General features: G+C 39.9%; 1 protein-coding gene across 6 annotated transcripts; it reads right to left on the bottom strand.

Annotated features, from left to right (window-relative positions):
• Positions 1–333: 333 nt before the first annotated feature.
• On the bottom strand, positions 334–18,899 carry LOC133884430 (uncharacterized). 6 transcript variants are annotated; one of them, XM_062323838.1, is made up of 27 exons: positions 18,555–18,899; positions 17,239–17,319; positions 16,431–16,520; positions 16,264–16,348; positions 16,129–16,178; positions 15,984–16,055; positions 14,384–14,463; positions 13,668–13,727; positions 12,806–12,905; positions 12,657–12,734; positions 12,448–12,515; positions 12,304–12,372; positions 12,118–12,195; positions 11,939–12,034; positions 8,031–8,101; positions 7,855–7,916; positions 7,636–7,732; positions 6,748–6,825; positions 6,543–6,651; positions 5,914–6,015; positions 5,381–5,595; positions 5,151–5,265; positions 2,158–2,289; positions 1,973–2,080; positions 1,667–1,776; positions 1,498–1,557; positions 334–1,338 (listed from the first exon to the last, which is right to left on the bottom strand). In XM_062323838.1, exons 5-27 carry the CDS (start codon positions 16,169–16,171, stop codon positions 873–875), a joined length of 2,469 nt encoding a protein of 822 aa, XP_062179822.1. In that variant the 5' UTR covers positions 16,172–16,178; positions 16,264–16,348; positions 16,431–16,520; positions 17,239–17,319; positions 18,555–18,899; the 3' UTR covers positions 334–872. The 6 variants fall into 6 exon arrangements, with proteins under 6 accessions (XP_062179822.1, XP_062179818.1, XP_062179823.1 ...); XM_062323834.1 differs by having other exon boundaries at positions 16,431–16,530; positions 18,607–18,899; XM_062323839.1 differs by having other exon boundaries at positions 15,980–16,055; positions 18,607–18,899.
• Between the last annotated feature and the right edge of the window lie 1,816 nt (positions 18,900–20,715).

Here is a 20,715-nt window from a genome sequence, read left to right as displayed (position 1 = left end):
AATCGTCGTAACTTGGGACAATGTAACAAGTGATGGTGCCTAGTTCTAGCAATAATTCCAGACTTGCAGAGTTATCCATGCCCTGTCACTCTTACTCTATGCGTGACATGATTCGATGTTGGAGCATTGCCGAAGGCAGCTTTCGTCGACGCCAAAACACGGAGACAATCTGACCATGGAAGGCGCAGAGACCAGTCCAGTATCACATCACAGAAGAAAACATTGCGCAAACATACGAAGCAGAAAAAAAACCCTACGATTTACGATTTCCGACCATGGAAGGTGCGGTGACAGTACTGCAAAAGAAACTACGCGCCACCGTATTGCGAGATGGGAAGCTAAACTTGTATCACCAGTTGGATTTGCCCGTGCCAGATCCACGCATCAACAAATTACAGTGCCTGTGGGATTTTGGTATGACGGCACAGGCTGCCACGACGCTAGCAAGGTCAAAACTAATCTTTCCAAGCTGTTTTACAAGAGCACCAGCTTAGTCAATCATTCCAGAGAAAGATTCGGCCAGAGGGCACCAATTTTGTGCCCCTGTGCCCTGTGAGAGTCTACATTGGTCTTACTAGGCTAAGTCAACAAAAATAGTAAGACCTTTCTTTCTATAATGCCGCACCAAAAGTTCATTCTCCACTTCTGATTCTTCCAGTTGCAAAAGTGGTATATGTTCACAAGTGAACCAAAGTCGCAGTCAAGATGTACAACTGTGGCCAAAACTATCTCAACTCCGATCATGCTTGCGGGCTGGAAATTTGGACATTATGGATTCAGCCTTCTCCAAAGCAGAATGTGATGCCACTCCTTTTCATCGTAAGGAACGACAGTAGGGTTGAAGCCAATTGTGAAAGAAAAGAAAAGCTTCATCACACTGAATAAGACTCTGAATCAGTTGATTTTGTTGTAGTTACAGCCATCTTGGGAGACAAACTCCCTGCAGCGTCGTTGCAGCTCTCTCTAGTTTGATGCACAGAATCCAAATTTTCTGGGGCATGTTGATTCTGAGAGCCTGGGCTTCCAACCCCTAAACCGTCATTGCCTTCAGAACTTTTCATGCTTGACGAAGGCAAGAGGGGGACCTTATCTTCCAAATCAGGTCTACCTGTCACATTAACTGCAGCAACAATCTTGGCACAGCTAACTCTAACTTCTAGCTTTGGCTTCTTGCAAGCCTTCCCATCTGTATGTCTGCCATCCTCTGGACTGCTCCTCACCATGGGCATATTTAGGACCTCATCATCGTCATCAGCTTTGACAAGCTTTTTGGGAGGTGGATTGAAATATTTATCATCATCACCGTCATTATAATCCACAAGCCCACCAGATTTAAGCCTGAAAAGCCAAAATATCAGCGAGATACCGGGCAAATGAGTCCAGTGAAAGGAACACTTGACAAGTTATCATCAATGTAAACGAGCAAAAGCTAGCAAATAAATCTTAGATACAAGAGTGAGCTGGACATGCATCTCCAGTTGCAGAAGATAGAGATACCTCGATGGGATAGATTGCTTCTGTGCACACTTTGCCTGAGTATCAGAATCTTCTCCTTCGCTTTAGTAAAAAAAATAGAAATTTCATGTTAGTTAACAATGGAATTCGGAACTCCATTGGACCCACTAGCATAAAATAGGCAGCAAATGAGGAAAATAAACGGACAAACCTGTCTTTATTAAAATAATCTTCCTCTTCCTTATCAACACCTCTTTCTTCTGCCTTATTCCTCATGTCAACCACACTAGTACTTTGATTTGTTTCAGCACTCCCCATGATCTAACAGTAACATGAACAAACAATCATTGCCCAACCCTGTAGTGCATAGTATACTAAGCCACAATTGAGGATACAAAAGGGTTTCTATTAAGGAAAAGAAAATAATTATCATCATCCTTCAAATAGCTTTGTAAACTTCTAAAGTGGTTGACAGTGACAATGTAATGCAAGAAGAGAGAAGGTTTCAGTTCTCAACCTGTTGATACTTAAGTTTGAAGGCCTGAATGCTCCCCAAATGTTCGAACCTCACAAGTTGGTCCCAAAAGGACTCAGCAACATATTCAATAAGGAACTCAAGATTTTCCTGTACACAAAAACGCATCAAATGACAGAGCACACTGAATCGTAATTGCCAGATAAGCAAATAGCTCCAGTACATACCTTTCTTATGTATTCCAACAGTTCAAGGATCCCCGAGTGTAGCACGTTGTATCTATCGCCATTTTCAACAAATGCCTCAATAATTGGTTTCAACAAGTTGAACTTGATAATATGGCTAATAAGAAACTCATCCTACAGAACACAGCCGATTTTGTCAACTCAAGTTCAAATATAAAACGAAATGGTAAATTAATTACATTGCAATTAGAATATGCTTGCTGACCACCTGGCAGGCATGACAGTTTACTAATAATTTGTGTTACAGGTGTAAAACACAGTTTATTTTGTCACAAAACAGCATGTATGATTCATTGATTCCCAGCCATGGTAACTGCTGCTCAAGGCTGAATTCTCATATTGGATACCATTAAAACAAACTTGTCTTCACTAAAAGACAAGTAGCAGAAACAGTAATCACTGTAAACAAACATGATTCTTGGGTCGCAAGGCCAGCCCCGTCTCCGTGCTTGACACCTCCAGCTAGATAGGATAAGGTCGGTTGTTGTATCTCTAACTTACCAAGCTTATCTTGTTGGTTTGTTCGTTGCACCATCATGTACCTCGTACTCATGTATATAAATATGATGACAGAATGTAGACTCAGTACTTTCGATTTACACAAAACCAAGCACTCCCTCTCACTCTCTCTCTGTCGTGCGCTCTCGTTCAATCACCACCTCTGATTTCCTATGTTTGTGAAGCTGCTTTATTGTCTTCTTTTCTTTTTGGTGTGTGTTTGCACACTCTGTGCTGAATTGGTGATAGGCAGTGGTGGAGGTCTGTAAGTTTGCAAGAGAGAGCTAATCCAAGTAATTGTGCTTCCGATCTTTGCAGGAGGAAACGTATCGATCTCACACTTGATTAATATCAACTTATAGTAATTTCAATTTCAATTGAGAAGGGGAAGCCATGGTCCACCTTTGCCTCCAAGACGCTCTACAGTTAGTGATGAGGTGTGCGCCATATGCAAAACATATAACAAGATACAATTTCAGAAACCATTTTTAAGTAGGGGACATATTCAGCGAAACCCAAGGCAAAAGCCGCACATCAGGTGCAACATCCTTAAGCCACCTGAGGAGATAAGTGCAAAAAAGGTGTGTGCCATAGAAACGCTAGGCGCCAAGACGTGACATGATTATTTCCCTAGCATGAGGATGAGTATATTCTATATACGGCGCTACCCCTGTCATTGAATATAGGTCACTGCAGGATCCATGCGGTGAAACTTTTGAAACTCTGTCTGCTGTTGTTTATGGACAGTTACTTCTTGAAACATCTACGGGGAAAGGTTTCCTGGTCAACAACAATAATTACAACTGCATTCTCTGTAATGGGCATGCCGAAGAAACAGCATTTCATCAATTATTTGATTGTCCATACAACAGACGATGCTGGATTTATTTCAACATACAATGGGGCCACTCACTCAGCTTCTTCCAAATGATTGCTCAGGCAAAAGGTGATTCTACTCTATCTTTTTTTCTCATGGAGATCTTCCTAATGGCAGCATGGAAAATATGGAAAAAGCGAAATGGCAAATTTTTCCAAAATTCAGATCATCGTTCATTTTTAAGATGGCTCGAAGATAATGATTAGTTGAGTTGAGTTGTACTTTTACTCTTGTACACAAACATTTTCATATACTAATATACAGAACAATTGGGGTCTCCCCTACTGTAGTTCATCAAAAAAAAACTTTGGTCTATAATATATGAGTATAAAAAAACTCGACCAGAAGACATCCCCTGGCTTTGTCTTAAGAGAGGGGAGTATCGAACCCTTTAGGGAGGTACTCACTCAATCTGCAGGCACCCGAGTGGGTGTCCTTTCAACTAGAGGCTCTACCAACCGAATTATTGCTCGGTTCGCAATACATGAGTATCGAACCCTTTAGGGAGGTACTCACTCAATCTGCAGGCACCCGAGTGGGTGTCCTTTCAACTAGAGGCTCTACCAACCGAATTATTGCTCGGTTCGCAATACATGAGTATATAATTGAACACATGAAAATAATGTCACTGGATTCATCTTAGAATATACTTAGTTATATGTACTTTTCATTATTTTTACTAGATGCTTATAAAACCCAATGGTTAAATATTGCATTGAAGAATGTGAAAGTCGAAAGCGACCAAAATTTAGTGATGGCGGGAGTATTAAGGTACAATTGCCAACCCAAATCTCCATCCTTCTCACTTATCGTCCCTTAAGTCCTATAACCCTAAGCCAAGCCCATCCCTCACTCCTCTGTCCCAGAATATGTTCCTCACCAAGTCAAGCTCCCCCTTCATCTCTCTCCCTGTCTCCCTTGCTCTCTCCCTATTTCACACTGCTAACCCTATACTACAGAAGTCTCCGCATTCCCTCCTCCCAACTCCTCAAAGCAGAGCTCCCCTCCCTCCCATGCATTTGGCATTTTCAGGTGATGGACGAAGTTTGGTTGCGTTGCAATAAATGTAAGAGATGGCCACGGTTTGGCTGCAAGGCGTGCACTCATAAGCCATGCCACCTTGTGCCTTGAGCCCAAAGGCACGCACCTCAGCTAAGGTGCTGCGCCTGAGTGCCTAGGTGCGTGCTTTTTGTGCTTTCTGAATGCCCTGTGCAAACCTATCTCAAAGTGCAATTAAGTTGCATGGGGATTGTGGGATGAAGAATAGATGGATCAAATTTGGATGGTCTTTAGAAGGTGGGAACCCTCGTAGATAAATTTTATTCGAAAAAGCTATCAGCCATGTAAGCCTAAATCCAAATCTGATCTGTCCATCCCTCATCCAATGACATCATGGAAATTTTGTATGACCGCGTCTACATACAAACCTGCAGCAATATGCCTATATGTTTCCGAAAATATGTGGTCAAGAAGGACCAATCAGTTTAAAGTGCAGCTGAAGACCAAAAAAAATCAATTTTGTTATATATTTCCAGATAATGTAACTGAACCTTCAATGTTGCAATGCTACCTCCTTCATGGAGCAAAGTAATTTTCTTACCTTTCTGCCAATAACAGTCCTCATAAATCGGACAGCTGCCACAACCAAAATCTTCTCTCTCCGACGGGTTAAAGTAAGGATTTTCTCCATTGAATTGCTTGTAAAAAAGTTGAGCCTGCAAGATTGAGGGCTGCCTTTTAGCAAAGGAACAAAAGATGGTAACATGAAAACTCAAACAGAACAATTGTATAAGAAAACAGGGAAAAGAGAATATTTGGATGGAGCATTACTTCATCTTGTAGGGGTGATGAAGTACACAGAAGCATAAAAGCTCACAAATGTTCAACAATATTTCAGGCTTAGCAGAATGCTCTTCGACCATTGTGCCAACACCAACTGAACCAGATGCTGATCCGGTAATGCCCTTTGGAGGGGAAGACGATGCAATTACATCAATCAATTTATGAAGATGTTTGTCATAAAAAGCCTGAATAACAGCTTCTTTCTGCAACAGAAGAAAAAGAAGATCTTCACACCAATTCAATCTTATTGAACACCAGCAGTCCAAACTTCAATATTTTGAAGTGATCACAAAACCATGCTGCTTATGTACATCCAAAAGCAAATCAAAATGAGGATAAAAAACTAGCCATCAGAAATTACAGAAGCAGAAATATGGTAAATATACTATTTTGTTATTCTAGACGATTTTCGTTATCCTATGGGTGCCTAATGTCCTTAGTCCAAAAAAACTTATCGTCCAGTCATTACAGTTTACATCAAAAGAACAACAAACGTTTATGTATAAGATAATGCATCTTACACATTTGGTAGATGTATCCGCAACACAAGAATCCATCAGATTCCTTAGAATTTCACAATACTGACAGTGCATTTCCTCACCAGAGTCAATTACGCCTTGAACCTGAATTTGAGGAACCATGAGTAACTATGCTAGATGAGGCAGTGATGACAAATGTCAATGTTACTAAACATTATTTGGAAAAGTAACAGAACAATGCCTGCAGTTTAGAAAAATACCTCAAACATTGGTAACTTAAATTCATAAATCAATAGTTCAACTACCGAGAAACATAACAGAAGCAACATGGGGTAAACACATAGCTTCTAGTCATGACTACCACTAAAATAAACCTTGCATGAGACTATTGTAAACTGATTCAGATGTACATCACCGTGTCAACTGTCAAACCATGAAGTTTTTTACAATGTCTGCAACAAACAGGAAAGGAGGCCCATAATTCACACTCCACATGGCCCAACAAAAATTAAGATAGCAAAAAAAAATGATAACCGGACCGAATATAACTACCAAAATGTGCAAACATCCGTAAGAACGGATGTCTTCTAAGAAATGTAACCCGCTAGTTGGACCAAACACACATGCAAATGCTATTAAGGAGACTTAAAAAAACAAAGGGTGTGACTTACCAGAATCTTGAGAAGAGAACTGCCTTCTTGAAAAGTTTCTTCATGACGAGCAATATATGTTCTAACTAAGTTAGGATCCTGATTAAGAAAATGCATAAGGATGCTTGTCCTGCATTTGCCAAAACAAATAGTGCAGTTAGAGGGACAAAATAAATAGGATTAACCAAAGAAGAATAATGAATTCATTCACTGCTTCATAGGTTACCCAGCTGGGACGAGTACTTTATCCCGACTCTGTAACACATCAGAAATGATGTCAAACACACCTTCACTAACAAGATCCCTAAACAAGAGAGAAAAATTATGGTTAAACTGCTAGAACAGAGTTTCTGACAATCCAAATTAAAAGAAATCGTACTTAAATGCTGTGTAATTGAAAAGTTGCCCGCATTCTGAGTTTGAACAGGTCAATGACACATTAAACGACATAAAGTAATGAGAACAACACTAATTAGAGGTAAATGAGTTCCCCTCGTGAACACAATATGGCTAGCAGACATTGAATACAATTCAAAGAACGGTGTAGGCATGCCATAATGCAACTGAAGGGCAAATTTGTGCCACAGGAGTAGCATGAAAAATGGACAGTAGAACCCTACAGCATCAAACAGTTCCTTATTTGATTCGCAAATGTTATATATCCATTTATGAACTTATGTTTCTGTATACTCGAAATAAAAGTGGGTTGGCTACACATGATTTTTGTGCAATTTCCAAAGTAATAGCCTACTTTTCCTGTCTTTCCGAATAAAATTGTCTTCTTATGGAAAATGCAAGAGGCCGCGACATATAGCCTCCTGCAGTCATGACTGAAATAGATGAAATACTGATCCTGCCTTTCGCTTAGTCCTGGAAATGGCTTTGTTATTAGACCATGCCTACCCCATCATAAACATAACTTACAATCAAATGAAGAGCAAAGAGTGCTTGCAAATTAATTCATTAGCAAACTAAGCAACATACAAAACGAAACATTCCCCCAACTTGGCAGCATTGTCTAACCTCTCAGAACCATCACTATGAAAGGATAACATGTCAAAGGAAATGAGAAAATGTGATACCGCAAAATTGATCACACATGAGCAAACCAAACCTCAAAATGTCATGACCAGAATAAATCGAGCGCGATCTAAAGGGAACACTAGATACATAAAATATAGGGAAATTTTGAATTTCAAGCCTCAAGAGACCTGCAGGGCAAGTAATGGAAATGTCTTCAATGATACTATCAACAGGTAACAACCGATCTGATTGACAAAGGAAAAAATAATAGCTACTCCAAACTGTTCACATGTTCCACACTTCCACTTACAGAATATGGCAACAAACTTCACCTGAGAAGAAAAAACTGTATAATAATAAGTGAAAACCAATCTGCACAAGGGAGTGAAATGAAGCGGGACACCAGCATATAAAGTATAATTCCCACCAAACGAAGAAAGAAAAATCATAAGGGTAAAGAAAAAAGTATGTTATCAAAATACTAACCTAGACAGCCGTAATTGTTGAACAGCCTGCAAACTTTTACTGAGAGTGCAAAACTCATGCAAAAACAGGACCTACAAAGAACAAGATGTTGTCAATGTAGACAGCATAACCATAATAAACATTTGCACATGCATGCACAGCCCCCAAAAACATATCACAAATGCTAGATTATACCTATCAGGAATAGCAACTTGTATTTAATAGTAGCCCCTGGGGGCAATATATAGAGTACATGAGGAGTACAGGATAAGGACTCTACTAACCTAACATATACGTGATGGATAAAGACTCTACTAACCTAACATATACGTAACGGATAAGGACTCTACTATTGCATACGCGTTGCATTTGAAATAGGTGGCTCTATTCAACATGGCCAAGGTGACTGTAGTTGGCGATGGAAGGGATACAAAATTTTGGACTGGAAGGTGCCTGCAGGGCAGTACAATTTCGGAAGTGGCTCCTAATCTCATTTTACTTGTTCCCCGACGAGCACTTAATCAAAGGACAGTGAGTCAAGCTTTGGAGGGTCGCCGGTGGGTGGCGGATATCAAAGGAGCCCTCACCACCACAGTAATTACTGAATACATTCACCTTTGGGATTTATTGGAAGGTGTCATGTTACAGCAAGGGGTACAAGATCATCATTATTGGAAATTGTCAAAGTGAGGTGTCTACACAAGTAAATCAGCTTATAATGCTCTCTTTGTCGGGTCCATTAAGTTCGTCCCTTGGAAACGCATTTGGAAGACTTGGGCGCCTCTACGGTGCAAATTTTTCTTATAGCTCGCAATTCTCAATAGGTGCTGGACAGCAGATCGGCTTGCGAAGCGAGGTCTGCCACAGCTGGCCTTGTGTCCTCTTTGCGATCAAGCTGATGAAACCATTCGGCACATTCTGATCTCCTGCGCTTTTGCAAGAGAGGTATGGTTCACAATCCTCCTAAAGTTTGTGTTGTATTGCTCCACAGCTGGACACAGCTTTTTTCTCCACTTGGTGGTACTGTGCAAGCCAGAAGGTCGACAAGCAATTCAGAAAAGGCCTTAATTCACTCATAATTCTGGTGGCTTGGGAGTTGTGGAAACATCGCAACGACTATGTCTTCAATGGTGAAACTCCGAGTGTGAGCTTGGTGGTGCGCACGGTGGCTGATGAGAGCTCACTTTGGATCGCTGCCAGGGCTCGAGACCTTTGGTATTTGCTAGCTGGGTAGTTTTCAGGGGGTCCTCAGTTCATTTAGTTGGTCATTTTCTTCCGTATTTGTCATGGCACATATGTTCTTTCCTCGTGTGGGTGTGGGTTGGGTGGTGTTTTGTACTGTGCTCTTTGTATTTTGTTTCTCTCTTCTTCTTTAATGAAATGACACATAGCTCTCTTGCGCGTTCAAGAGAAAAAAAAAACAGCCTCTTCACAGTCGTCGTAGAGTGGAGTCTTGTAATCATGTTGAATCAAGCCAAAGAAGTGCTAAACGAAGCACATGACTGGTGATGATGACAACAAAAGAATGCCCTTGATCAAGAATCGTAACAAAGCAACGATAAGTAGCAAGACGACAAGGAAGTTGTCACTACGGCTACGAAAAGACCTAGATGACACAAGAACGTCCTAGATCAAGAATTATGAACAAAGCAATGACAAGTAGCGAGACAACAAATGAAATTGTCACTAAAGCTACGAAAATATTTAGATGGCTAAGTTGCATCAATAATGACGGAAAAGAAATCGAATAAGTGACGAAGGAATATGTGGACTCGCAAGGCATAGACAAACTCAAAGAAAGACAAGCGGACTTGGATGTGGATGCAATGAAATTGCAAATACTCTAATATGAGACTAAGCCACTAGCAGGCAACAGTGGAGACATAAGCTACATAGTGATGCACCAATAATACAAGCATATCACACCAGTAGCACCACACAACGACTAGCACAATAGCAGCAGTGGAAGTAGTACCAAAGTGTGCAGTAGCAGGACGTGCAGCAGGAGATCAACAGCCCAAATACCACAACCAGGCCTAAATGAAGCTCATCAAACTGGATCGGCCCATGTGTGGCCCAAGAAACTCCTCTTGCGCCAGCACCGCAGCATCCCATCAAAACCTCCCTCTAAAGAGCCTCATCAAGCTCCTGCTTGTCATTAGTAGTGATGTCCTTGGCATACAACTGCCTCAGGCAATTCCGGATACTATCGTGCTTATGGAGCAGGGACCTCCTGACGGATTGTGTGGGATGCGCGGTGGAGACGAGGTCGACAATCTGGTTCTTGAGGGCGTCAAACACCTCGCACAACTTGCCGAGCTGAGAGACAAGGCGCTTGAGCTTCTCCTCGATGTCGGACCCGGTGGGCGCGGAAGGCCGTCGGCGACGACGGAGTTGGCCAGCGGAGACGGAGCAGTCGGCAACCACGGAGAAGGCAGGCGACATGCCGAGGCGAGGCCAGAGGACGTCACAGATCGGACGGGGAGCGGGCATAGGCACACAGGAGGCCGGCAGTGCCAGCGAGCGTGGGAGCGTGGAAGTTTGGTAGCGCGAGCACGGGACGTGGAGCAGATGCGTCGAGGAAGCCGGTGGTCGTGGGCGTCCAGCGGGCACAGGGAAGCCAGCTATCGGCAGTGCACCACCACCAGCAGGCACAGGACAGAGAAAGCTACGGCAGAAGGCGAAGCAGCCAGAGGAAAACCGACGGGAGAGGTGGAGCCAGATCCGGCCAGGAATCAGACCAACCGCGATGAGAAGAGAGAGACCGGTAGATCTAAACAGGACAAAAAAATTAAGGGCGAGTTGCCGCACCCTGGAGGAAGAAAACCGTAACTCTAATTCCATATTAGGAATAACAACTTGTATTCAATAGTAGCCCCTACGGGCAATATATAGAGTACATGAGAAGTACAGGATAAGGACTCTACTAACCTAACATATACGTAATGGATAAGAACTCTATATTCCTAACAATACCAATGTAAAGGATTATTTTTACCCTTCTTTCTCTTCCTTGCTAATTTTATTTCAGATAAGTGTTAGGTTCATCCTGCTAATTCCCTTGAAACTGTGCATCTTTATAGAAATTTGGTCCATACAGTTTCTACTTTATTAATACATATTCAGTAGGGCTCTCCCTTACTGTTCCCATAAAAGAAATAAAGTGACCCAAAGAGGCAACAATATGCATCCTACAAAGTACATAATAACCACATTCATGTCTATGCGACTCATAGACCAAAATCCTATCGCCTCTCAAATGATGAGAGCTAATGTTTAGCATGGGTCAAATTCTAAGCCATGATAGTCTTGCATCAATACTGGATGAACCAACAGAGTGCGGATTTTGTATCCAGGGGTTCATGTGTCCCCGTTAGCAAATTCAGTGTTGCAATGTTTCAAAAGTTCGTAAAAAAGTCATGTATGCAGTACACATAAAGTCAGTAAACCTGCAAAAATTCAATGTCAAATTCATCCAAGATGTCAAGATACGAAATAGACAAACAGTAAATCTGGCATTGCTCATCATATACTAGCAGTACCACTTTTTTTTTAATCTCGATATTAAAGATGAGTCTGAAATTGAATTTATGCAGGTTTACTGAACTCATGATTCATCGCAACATGTGATTAATCGTATCTTCGCTAATGGGGACAGCAGGACCCCTGGGCACCAATCAATTTTTGTTAAGTTTTTCTGGTTCCCTCCTAGTGCTCATGCTTGGAAGCAATTTGCAATGATAAACTTTTTCCTTTCGCAGAAGTTCAACAATGGCAGATGGATATCTCTTCTGAAAATTAAATATTATAATGTGCTAAATAAATTATTATAATGACTTACAAATAATTCCAGAATCTGATAGAGGAGAAGAGGATGTCTAAATATAGTGGGGGTGGGGGGAGACAATAGAGCGAAATTGTAGTCTCACCAGTTTGCTTTTTGATTCAGCAGAGATATTTGAAGATCTCATCTTAGCAAACAGATCTTGGATAAAAGAAGCATCATCATTTAGTAAACACACAACCTACAGAAGGATTATATAATTCAAAATGACAAAAGAAATTTTGATTTAAAGCATGTTGAACTTAGAAGTGTTGAAACACTAACAACAGAGTTGTTCGCACGAATAATTGCGTTAAGGCTTGCCATAGTAGCATCATCCAATACTCTCGGTAATATAACATCCTGTAAGTAGCAAGCACTCCAGTTGAAATGGTTGAGCACAAAAAATGGCCAGAAAACAAATGAACACTCAAAGTAGGGAGGGGCGAAGCGGTGCAGGGTATCACTGACCTTTATATAGCCTATTCTGTATGTTTGATGAATCTTTGAGACCACAGAAGCATTTCTAATGGGTATGGCCTATGCAAGAAACAAAGCTTCACATAAATAAGAATTATATCTCAACCAAGCTAATATGCATAAGTACTCCATTACCTCCTTGAAAACTACATGCTCCTGCAGGAAAGCACGATGACTCTGCACATTGCGAACCTCCGGATCATCTGCTCGCATTAGAAATCAATAATAAAGAACAATGTATGCAATTCTACAGGTATGTCAGTGTCGAAATTTCAGCTAAAATGACATAGAACAATTTCGTAAAGTTACAGAGGTAGAGTTCAAATGAGATGTACAGTGCTTACACTCAAGAGCCCCTATTATGTCAAGGATAAAATCATCAGAGAAAATCTTGTGAAATATTGCAGAATTGTTCAACAATACTGCAAAACGAGAAATATGTAAATAGCAATCTAAAATAAACTATGATCATGCTTGATAGGTATTTACATACTGATTCCCTTGACTAGTCTGAAGATCATGTGGAGACCATCCATGCTTCTTAAACCCTCGCACATTCTGAAAAGGTTCTTTAGTTTGGGGAAAAATTCATGCTGCACATATTGGAGGAAAAAATACAAAAGTTCAAAACACCAAGGTATGCATACAAAATATATCACGGCTCTAAATTTCAAACTTTTCAATCTATCATATAAATACATCAAAGCTCACAAATCCAAGCGTGTGCTCACTATCTGTAACTATCTAGGTAGTAAGCTCCATGTATACTTTTTATATGGCCATTATCAACTGCTCAAGGAAAACTGACCAGAACCTAATACAATAGTATAACAGTCCAGTAACTTATTTTGATAAACTGCAATGTGCTGAAGTTATTTCATATTCTCATTAACAATTCCTCTTTGAGAAAGAGGTAAAGTATTTCATTTATTGCTACTCCCACCAGTCAAAAAAAGAAAAAGAAAAAAGGTGTCCGGTAAGGGCTGCTATGACATATAACATGTAATGGCACTTCAATGAGAATACATTTCAGGATTTCATTAGATCAGTTCATTGCATAATCAATTCATCTTCTACATTGAGTCCTTACACCAAGGTGATACAAGCATAACACTTGGTAGTCCTAACTCCTAAAATAAAATGTTATTTACTGCAAAATTTATAGGTTAACATCATATTCTTGCAAGTATACCCAAGCATGTTCCACCAGTATATCGATGCTTACTGCAATCTGCTAAAAAAACACTCAAAGCTTGCGTTATACACTATTGGAGACGTTATATACACCTATTTGCAGGGAGATAAATATGCAGAATAGAACACCATGCCACCATAGAAATGAATTCATGGCTTACATCTTCTGATATTAACTCTGCGACACGCATCTGATCCTTCATTCCGCACTCCAATACAGTCTGGGCATTTGGTTAACAACATTTCAACAATCAATATGTAATGTAAAATGTATTATAATTCATTCAACAAAGAAAAATAACTGTCCAGGCATATTGACCAAGATGACTCTTGAAATTATATGAAGACTCTCCCAATTTCCAAAGTTTTCCACACTAGAGCCCCGAATATCTACTTGCAAGATATATGATGTTTAAGCGAAATATTGTTAGTCACCCAATCCCCCACCTAAACAAAAACAAAAGGGTAAAAACTCCATTTTGTCCACCCAACTCTTCCCTCAAAAATGAAGGGGAAAAAAGATGAAAGAAAAGTGGCGGGATTGTGTTCAGATTAATGAGGAGGTTGACCTTCAGCCACAGGATCAGTTGACACCAAATTCTCTAAATGTAGCAATCATTAATGCAGCACAACAGTCGAGTGAAAACATTATGCTCAAACTTACTCCTGTGGCAACCAAAAAGATATATTGAGATTCAGCATCATGAAAACACTAAGTGTTTTTGGAAGAGGATGTTGCTCTACAAACTTTTGGGATTAGTTCAAATTTGAACTAGATCCTAGGGATTTTAACCCAAGTCCCCCTATCCAAACATGCCCCCCATAAGTAAGAAATTACATGAATTTACATGAAAACAGAAATGATGACGACTCACACCTTTAAAATCGAAGGAAGACTGGACAACTCAAGAGGAGGAAGATCCTTCAATTCATCATTAACAGAAACTAAGGACTCATCTGCAGGTAAAGTGATTATTGATCATGACATTGCTACCAAATCTGTATACACCAGACAACCACAGACTTAAGGAACAAAGATGAGAATGGTGCGATTACATTTTATATAAATGTAATATAATACTATGGTCCAGTTTGTGGTTGTTGTTAGGCGCTCGAAATACTGTTCACGTGTAGTACTGTAGCGCCAAGATACAGTAACGCAAGATCATATTGGTTAGAGATAAGATTAGTTAGATTGGTTTGTTAGTTGAATCAAATTCAAATAGAGATGAGATTAGAGATATGTTAGTTTAAATCATATAAGAGTCAGAGATAAGTTAGAGTTGGATTTGAATTAGGACTTTGTAGGCCAGCTAGCAAGCCGTGATTAAGGAATCAATCAAGCAAGAGAAATCAATTTAGTTCCCAGTCCCCTTCTCCTATGTCTTTCTTATAGTTCTAAGTCTCCCCAATCTATAGTCTAATCCATCCCCTAGCAGCCGATGTCGCCTAGCTATCCTCCCGATGGTGTTTACCCTAATAGTTGTGGTGTTGTGTTATCCTGTGGTGGGCTGCGGAATCTAGTTAGTTAGGGGAATGGAAGTACTAGCAGGATTTTTTCTGTTACAAATCAAGAAAAGATACGTTCAACAACTAACAACTGGATAAAAAATTGGGAACAAGTAAATGCTTTTGAAAAGCCATCACAATGCCAAACAGAGCACTATAGTTTACGACTAGACGCGCTATAGTTTACCACTATGTGCACCCCCAATTACAACTCAAAAAACTGTCAATTACAATCCGCTGGGTAGACTAATTACACCCGTGCGTCCAGAAGTACATAATTGCAACACGAGAAGCTAACGAGTTACAATCAGTTACAATTAATATACATATATAAGGACCAGAGTTACGTTTTAGATTGTACTACGATTACAATTGTGTTCCTTAGGTTGTACATCATTAGGCAAGGAATTCGTTAGGAGTTACGTTCATCTATAACGCAATTGCAACTCAATTTTTTTTTTACGTTTGGTTGTGACTCCCTGTCTCGCGGATTGTAACTCTACTATTTTTTGGATGTAACTGGGGGTGTGCGCAGATATGAACTACAGTGAGCATACCTGCAGAATAGATTAATAGTGTGTGTGTGTATAAGAATTTGAGAACCGTAAGCGTCAGTTGTCAGCGGATCAAAAGTGAATATAAGAGTTGAAATTTTCAGATTTGAACATATGGGCATTGTTCTTGATGTGATCAACACCATCAAACAATTTAATAAATACGATTAAACAAATTAATAAAAAACTAAGCAAACTAATCTGGATTGTTAAATCGCAATGGCAAAACCAGGTCCTAGAAATCATTACTAAATCCAAATGATGCAGCAGAGAGGGTATATGCTCAACTTCAAATGATGCCACACTCTAACATAACCAGACAATTGTAAATATTACTTTGATCCAAAATTTACAAGTACAGAGCATTCGTGTACACCGGCATGCAGGGACAGGCAGGAATAAGTAGTTACCTACCTGTCCTACCATGAGAAAGTGAACCTCTAGAAGCTTCTAGGGACTCAGATGCTGGACATGGGCTGCCTTGAGCTGCAGGACATGGCAAAGTAATTAAAAGAGCACACTAGAGCGACGAGAGAAATATATATATATGCAAACTTACAGCCAAGGACGTTAGATTGTAGGTTTTGCTGTATGGTACGCATGCTCTGCCTGCATAAAGTTATTATAATGTAAAGGCATGAATAAGCAGACGAAGGGGCATGGCAATAACAACATTCATTCATCACTGAATCACCATATGTATGAGCATCCTTCAGCTTCTTGAAAGCTCAGCGCTAAATCTAGTGCTTTTTCAGGATCCTTCCACGAGATGATTGTTGCTACCAACAAAAAATGAGTTAAATAGTTGTATTAGGACAATGAAAAAATGGCCACTCTAAAAAGGATAGCACACCAGTTTACCTTCTTGTTTCCTGTAGATATCATCCGAAGTAATGTTGTGAAGCAGTAGTGTGTCATTATCCTTTTCATCCACAACAGTCAGAGCAATTTCTTTTGACCCCTAAGTCAGACACAGATTGAAAAGGTAAACACCAAATGACAATCTCAGGGAGTAAAAAATAGTGCCACACAAAACAAAACAAAAAAAATCGTGGTACCATGTGCTATGACTAGTTATCAATTGTGCACAATCATCCCAGCACATGGATTCATCTCTTACTTTTTTCTTCGTAAAGTTCTTTTCATTTTTGTAATGGCTAACATAAAGAACAATTTGCTTCATCTCTTACTTTTTTCTTCATAAAGTTCTTTTCATTTTTCTAATAGCTAACACAAAGAACAATACACAAACCAAACCCCATCACAGGAATGGCATGAGAAGCATTTGAAATCATGCCTGCATGTAACAGTATAAGCTTCCATGGAGCAAATACGATGGCCCATAAATAAAATACATAAAGCAAAAGTAATTAATTTCGATATATTTGGGCCAAATAAAAAAAATAAAGAATGATGACCATGCCATAAAGACCCTAGCAGAATCTGAATATATCAGTCAAATGGGAAAAAAGAGGTTATCAAAGGAGAAATCAAATCCAATTACATGTGTGAGAAAGCAATTTTTACATCATCACATGATTGTAGAAATTAAAATTAGAGTATCAACAGAGACTAAATTTAACAAATACCGTTGCAGTTCTCATTTTACAGAAGGGTCACGAGAGGAGATACGAGTTGACAGGAGCACCCAAGAATAGTCAGCCCATACCTCAATACAGTCAATGGTTACATGGCCGGTTCCCTGATCATCCCACTTCCCATCATCGGTTAAACGGTACACTTTGACACGCTGGAACAATTGTTTCAAAACATCACAAAATGCACAGATGCAGTAAGTAGTTAAAAGCAAAGCATCTTGCGCAAGAGTGATGAAGTAAATTATCTCCCTTATATGAGGTGAAGGATAACATAGATAGCAATACTAAGAAGTCTATGGAGTTTCTCGAGAACCCGCAACTGACAGGGAATGATCGAGCAATCATCTGGAAACATATATAGCACAGTCATATTCTCAAGACCTTTGGATACTACTATAATTAACTACCTCCTACCAAATAGAAAAGGGTAAGAAGAAATATAAATGTAGAGATAAGAAATTACAAATTTACACTTGACGGTTAGCAACACCTCAGCTACTGGTGATTTTTAGCTGAAACGAGGTTTTCCATAGGTTTGTGGCACATATAACTGAGACAATTAGCATGCAGTAACACAGTAAACAACGGATCAACACAATCTTCTTGCAGTGGCAGCAGGTTGGTCTGAATTCCTTATTCTAACCTGTTTAGTGATCTATTGCTATTGATAAATACAAATTAGCAAAAGCTGGTAATTCAACAACAAGCAGATCTACATCACATGGTCCCTGAGGCAAGAAGCTCAAGGTCTTCTATCCTAAAACAGAGTATTAAAAAAAGGTGCATTGTTAGTACCATCAGGCGAACATTTTGACAGAAGCAATAGGATTGTGTGAATCCTTGTTTTACAATCAACAAAATTTCTGAAGTTCGAAATGGAACTAAAATGTTCTGCACATTACTATTGGCCAAGCCTATTTCCAAACTCTCTGTGGAATCTGCATGAGGGAACTGACTGCAATTACATAAATGCAGTGGAGCAAGTGAAAATAACTCTAGTACTCCAATAACAGAGTTGCTAACTCTCATCTGGACATGCTGATTAGCAAGGGATCATAGCTTGTCAAAGCAAGTTCGCACAAAACCTAATGAAACCTTCTCCTCTACCTCCCGAGCTAGTCGCTCTGCACCACACAATGCAATCGGAAATCCTCAAACCATACGCCAACCGCTCTTCCCGTCCCGAACATTGAACGAAACATCAAAATTCCCGGTACCGCAGCAGCAACCATACAACCCAGGGCACGCGGACTTCTAGAACTTTCCGGGGCCTCGAACTGCGCATCAAACGGAAACTTCCACGAGAGCGCGCGCACAAACCGCTAAACGAAGAAAGCGCGGGGCAGGCCTAGAAAAAGCGGCAAGTGGATTGACAGGCCTCGCTTACCACCAAAGCTTCCAGAAGCTTCTACCGGAGCCGGACAAGCGGGGGAGCTCACCTGCATCATCGCGTGCACCGCCACGCCCGGGTCCGCGCCGCTCCGGCGGGCCTGCTCCTCCATCACAGGCAACCCCCCGGGCTTCCAGGGTGAAATCGACATCTTCTGGAGCCGGGCGGCGGCTAGAAGCGTGGGGAGGCGGGCGTAGAAACCCTAACCACCATTGAAGAGCTCGCGAGCTCGCTCGCGCTCCCTCTCGCTTCGCGGCTTTCGGCTTCGCGCTTCCCCTTTTGCTCCCTGAGTTTTTCCTATGCTTTTCGCTAGCCAAAAAATGGGGAAATGAGAAGGAAAACGATGGGCCCGGTAGCTTGGGATATTTACGGGCGTGAGTGCGTGACTGGAACCTTTGCTTCGTTTACACGACTTGAGTACACAAGGAAACAGCAGTATCGCACTAGCACTCTGATTCCTCGTGCAATATTTTTCCTTTTCTTCGATTACAACGATGAAGCACGCCCACCGGCCACTGTTAACATGAACTTTTTGAAAACAAAATTGAAGCAGCAATTATCAATTTACTCTAGCTATGAAAAGATCTTGAAGTTCAAATTCAGTCTATCTTAAAAAAAATGCAATTTGTTATAAATTTGAGTAAATTTCGTAAATACAACTTAAGAAGTTGTATCTCAAATCTACAGATTTAATATGGCAATATATCATAAAACAACATATTTAAAAAGTGTATCATAAAATTACATATTTAGTGTGTAGCGTGTCAATATATCGTAAAACTGCATATTTTAGCCATGTGGAATCTATAGTTTTATAATACTTGGCACACTAAATATGTAGTTTTACGATACATTTTTGAAATATATAGTTTTGCATTACAACTCTTTAAATATGTAGTTGTAGTTTTGCACAAAAATTGTAGTTTGTAATACAATTCCATAAATCTGTAATTTTATGATAGTTTTATCAAATTATCTATAAATTTATGGGATTTACTCTATATAAACTGAAAAGGTTTTCGGTTTCCACTTTAGATACCGTCATTCATAAATCATAATCATCACAAAGTGACAGCGATACAAACATTTCCATACAGCATACCACTAGGCTTGTCCACAGTTGGCTCTAATTTAAATGGATAAACTTTAAAACTAGCAAACTATCCGTGATTAGCATGTAGAGAGACATCTCAACATCTTCTTTAGCAAAAAAAAATGCATAGAGTTCTCTATAATACAGTTCTACAAAAAGTTAAGGAAAAGAAATAACACCTGTAGCAAATTAATTTACTATAATTGGCATGCAACAAACTTTTTTTTCATGATTGTTGTGTCAGAAGTATACTTTGACGGAGGCATGCTTGGGTCCCATTGCTAAATTCCGTTTACCGTGGATTTGTTTAGGGTCAATTTACCGTTGTTGTGTTGTAACCTAATTATGTATAAGCTATTGTAAATAAGTAAACACAAAATTTTGTGTAGTTAGTTTGAGAAGCGAAATCATGTTAAGATAAATTTCGCTATACAACTTTTGTTCCTCGCACAATTATTGTATAAATTTAAACCCACAAATATCTTTGGTTTGCAACCTAGATTAAAAGAAAATCGGTTAGCCACAACATTTAAGGGTGTATTGGTTCCCCCACGAAAGATTTTGTAGAGCTGCATCATATAAGCAGGTTGGACGGAGTCAGATTTGTTGAAAAGAAAAGTATTTGGTTGATTATATCAATCTAGATATGTTAAACTGAGTTTTTGTTTGATTGACTGAATATGAAGCTGCATGAACATATACAAGAGATGATATTATTATTGGTTACTCGCATGAAAAATAGTTTTATGACACTGATAAGTGGATCTACCTGTATGAGCAGATGTAGCTGAGTCTGTGGAGTGAATCTCGAATCGAGCTTTACTTCTAGGCTAAGATGATGCTATATATTTGAACCTATCGGCCCACACTGTAACAGTGGATGCTGACAACTAAATATCTTTCTTTTCGAGATTCTAAGTATCCACCAAGCTAGGATGGGAAAGATCCGGGGAACCAAAGGTTGTCCAAATTTGCCCCAGCCTAGTCGAGTGGATGTGTATGGTCTTAAGGATAAGCGTGTTTGCTTGTCACGCCCAATGTTCTAGACTGCCCAGTCGGATGCAA

The sequence above is a fragment of the Phragmites australis genome, chromosome 11, assembly GCF_958298935.1.
Source record: "Phragmites australis chromosome 11, lpPhrAust1.1, whole genome shotgun sequence".
NCBI lineage: Eukaryota > Viridiplantae > Streptophyta > Magnoliopsida > Poales > Poaceae > Phragmites > Phragmites australis.
This window is presented reverse-complemented; position numbering and strand designations above follow the sequence as displayed.

What these genes read in the sequence shown, in the direction of transcription:
- LOC133884430 (XM_062323834.1), bottom strand. Translation starts at nt 18,708, where the DNA reads ATGTCGATTTCACCCTGGAAGCCCGGGGGGTTGCCTGTGATGGAGGAG. An exon ending in GAAGTTTGTTGCCATATTCT is followed by an intron (nt 7,733 to 7,854) that starts GTAAGTGGAAGT and finishes CTTGCCCTGCAG; the next exon opens with GTCTCTTGAGGCTTGAAATT. An exon ending in GATTATTTTAATAAAGACAG is followed by an intron (nt 1,558 to 1,666) that starts GTTTGTCCGTTT and finishes TTTTTACTAAAG; the next exon opens with CGAAGGAGAAGATTCTGATA.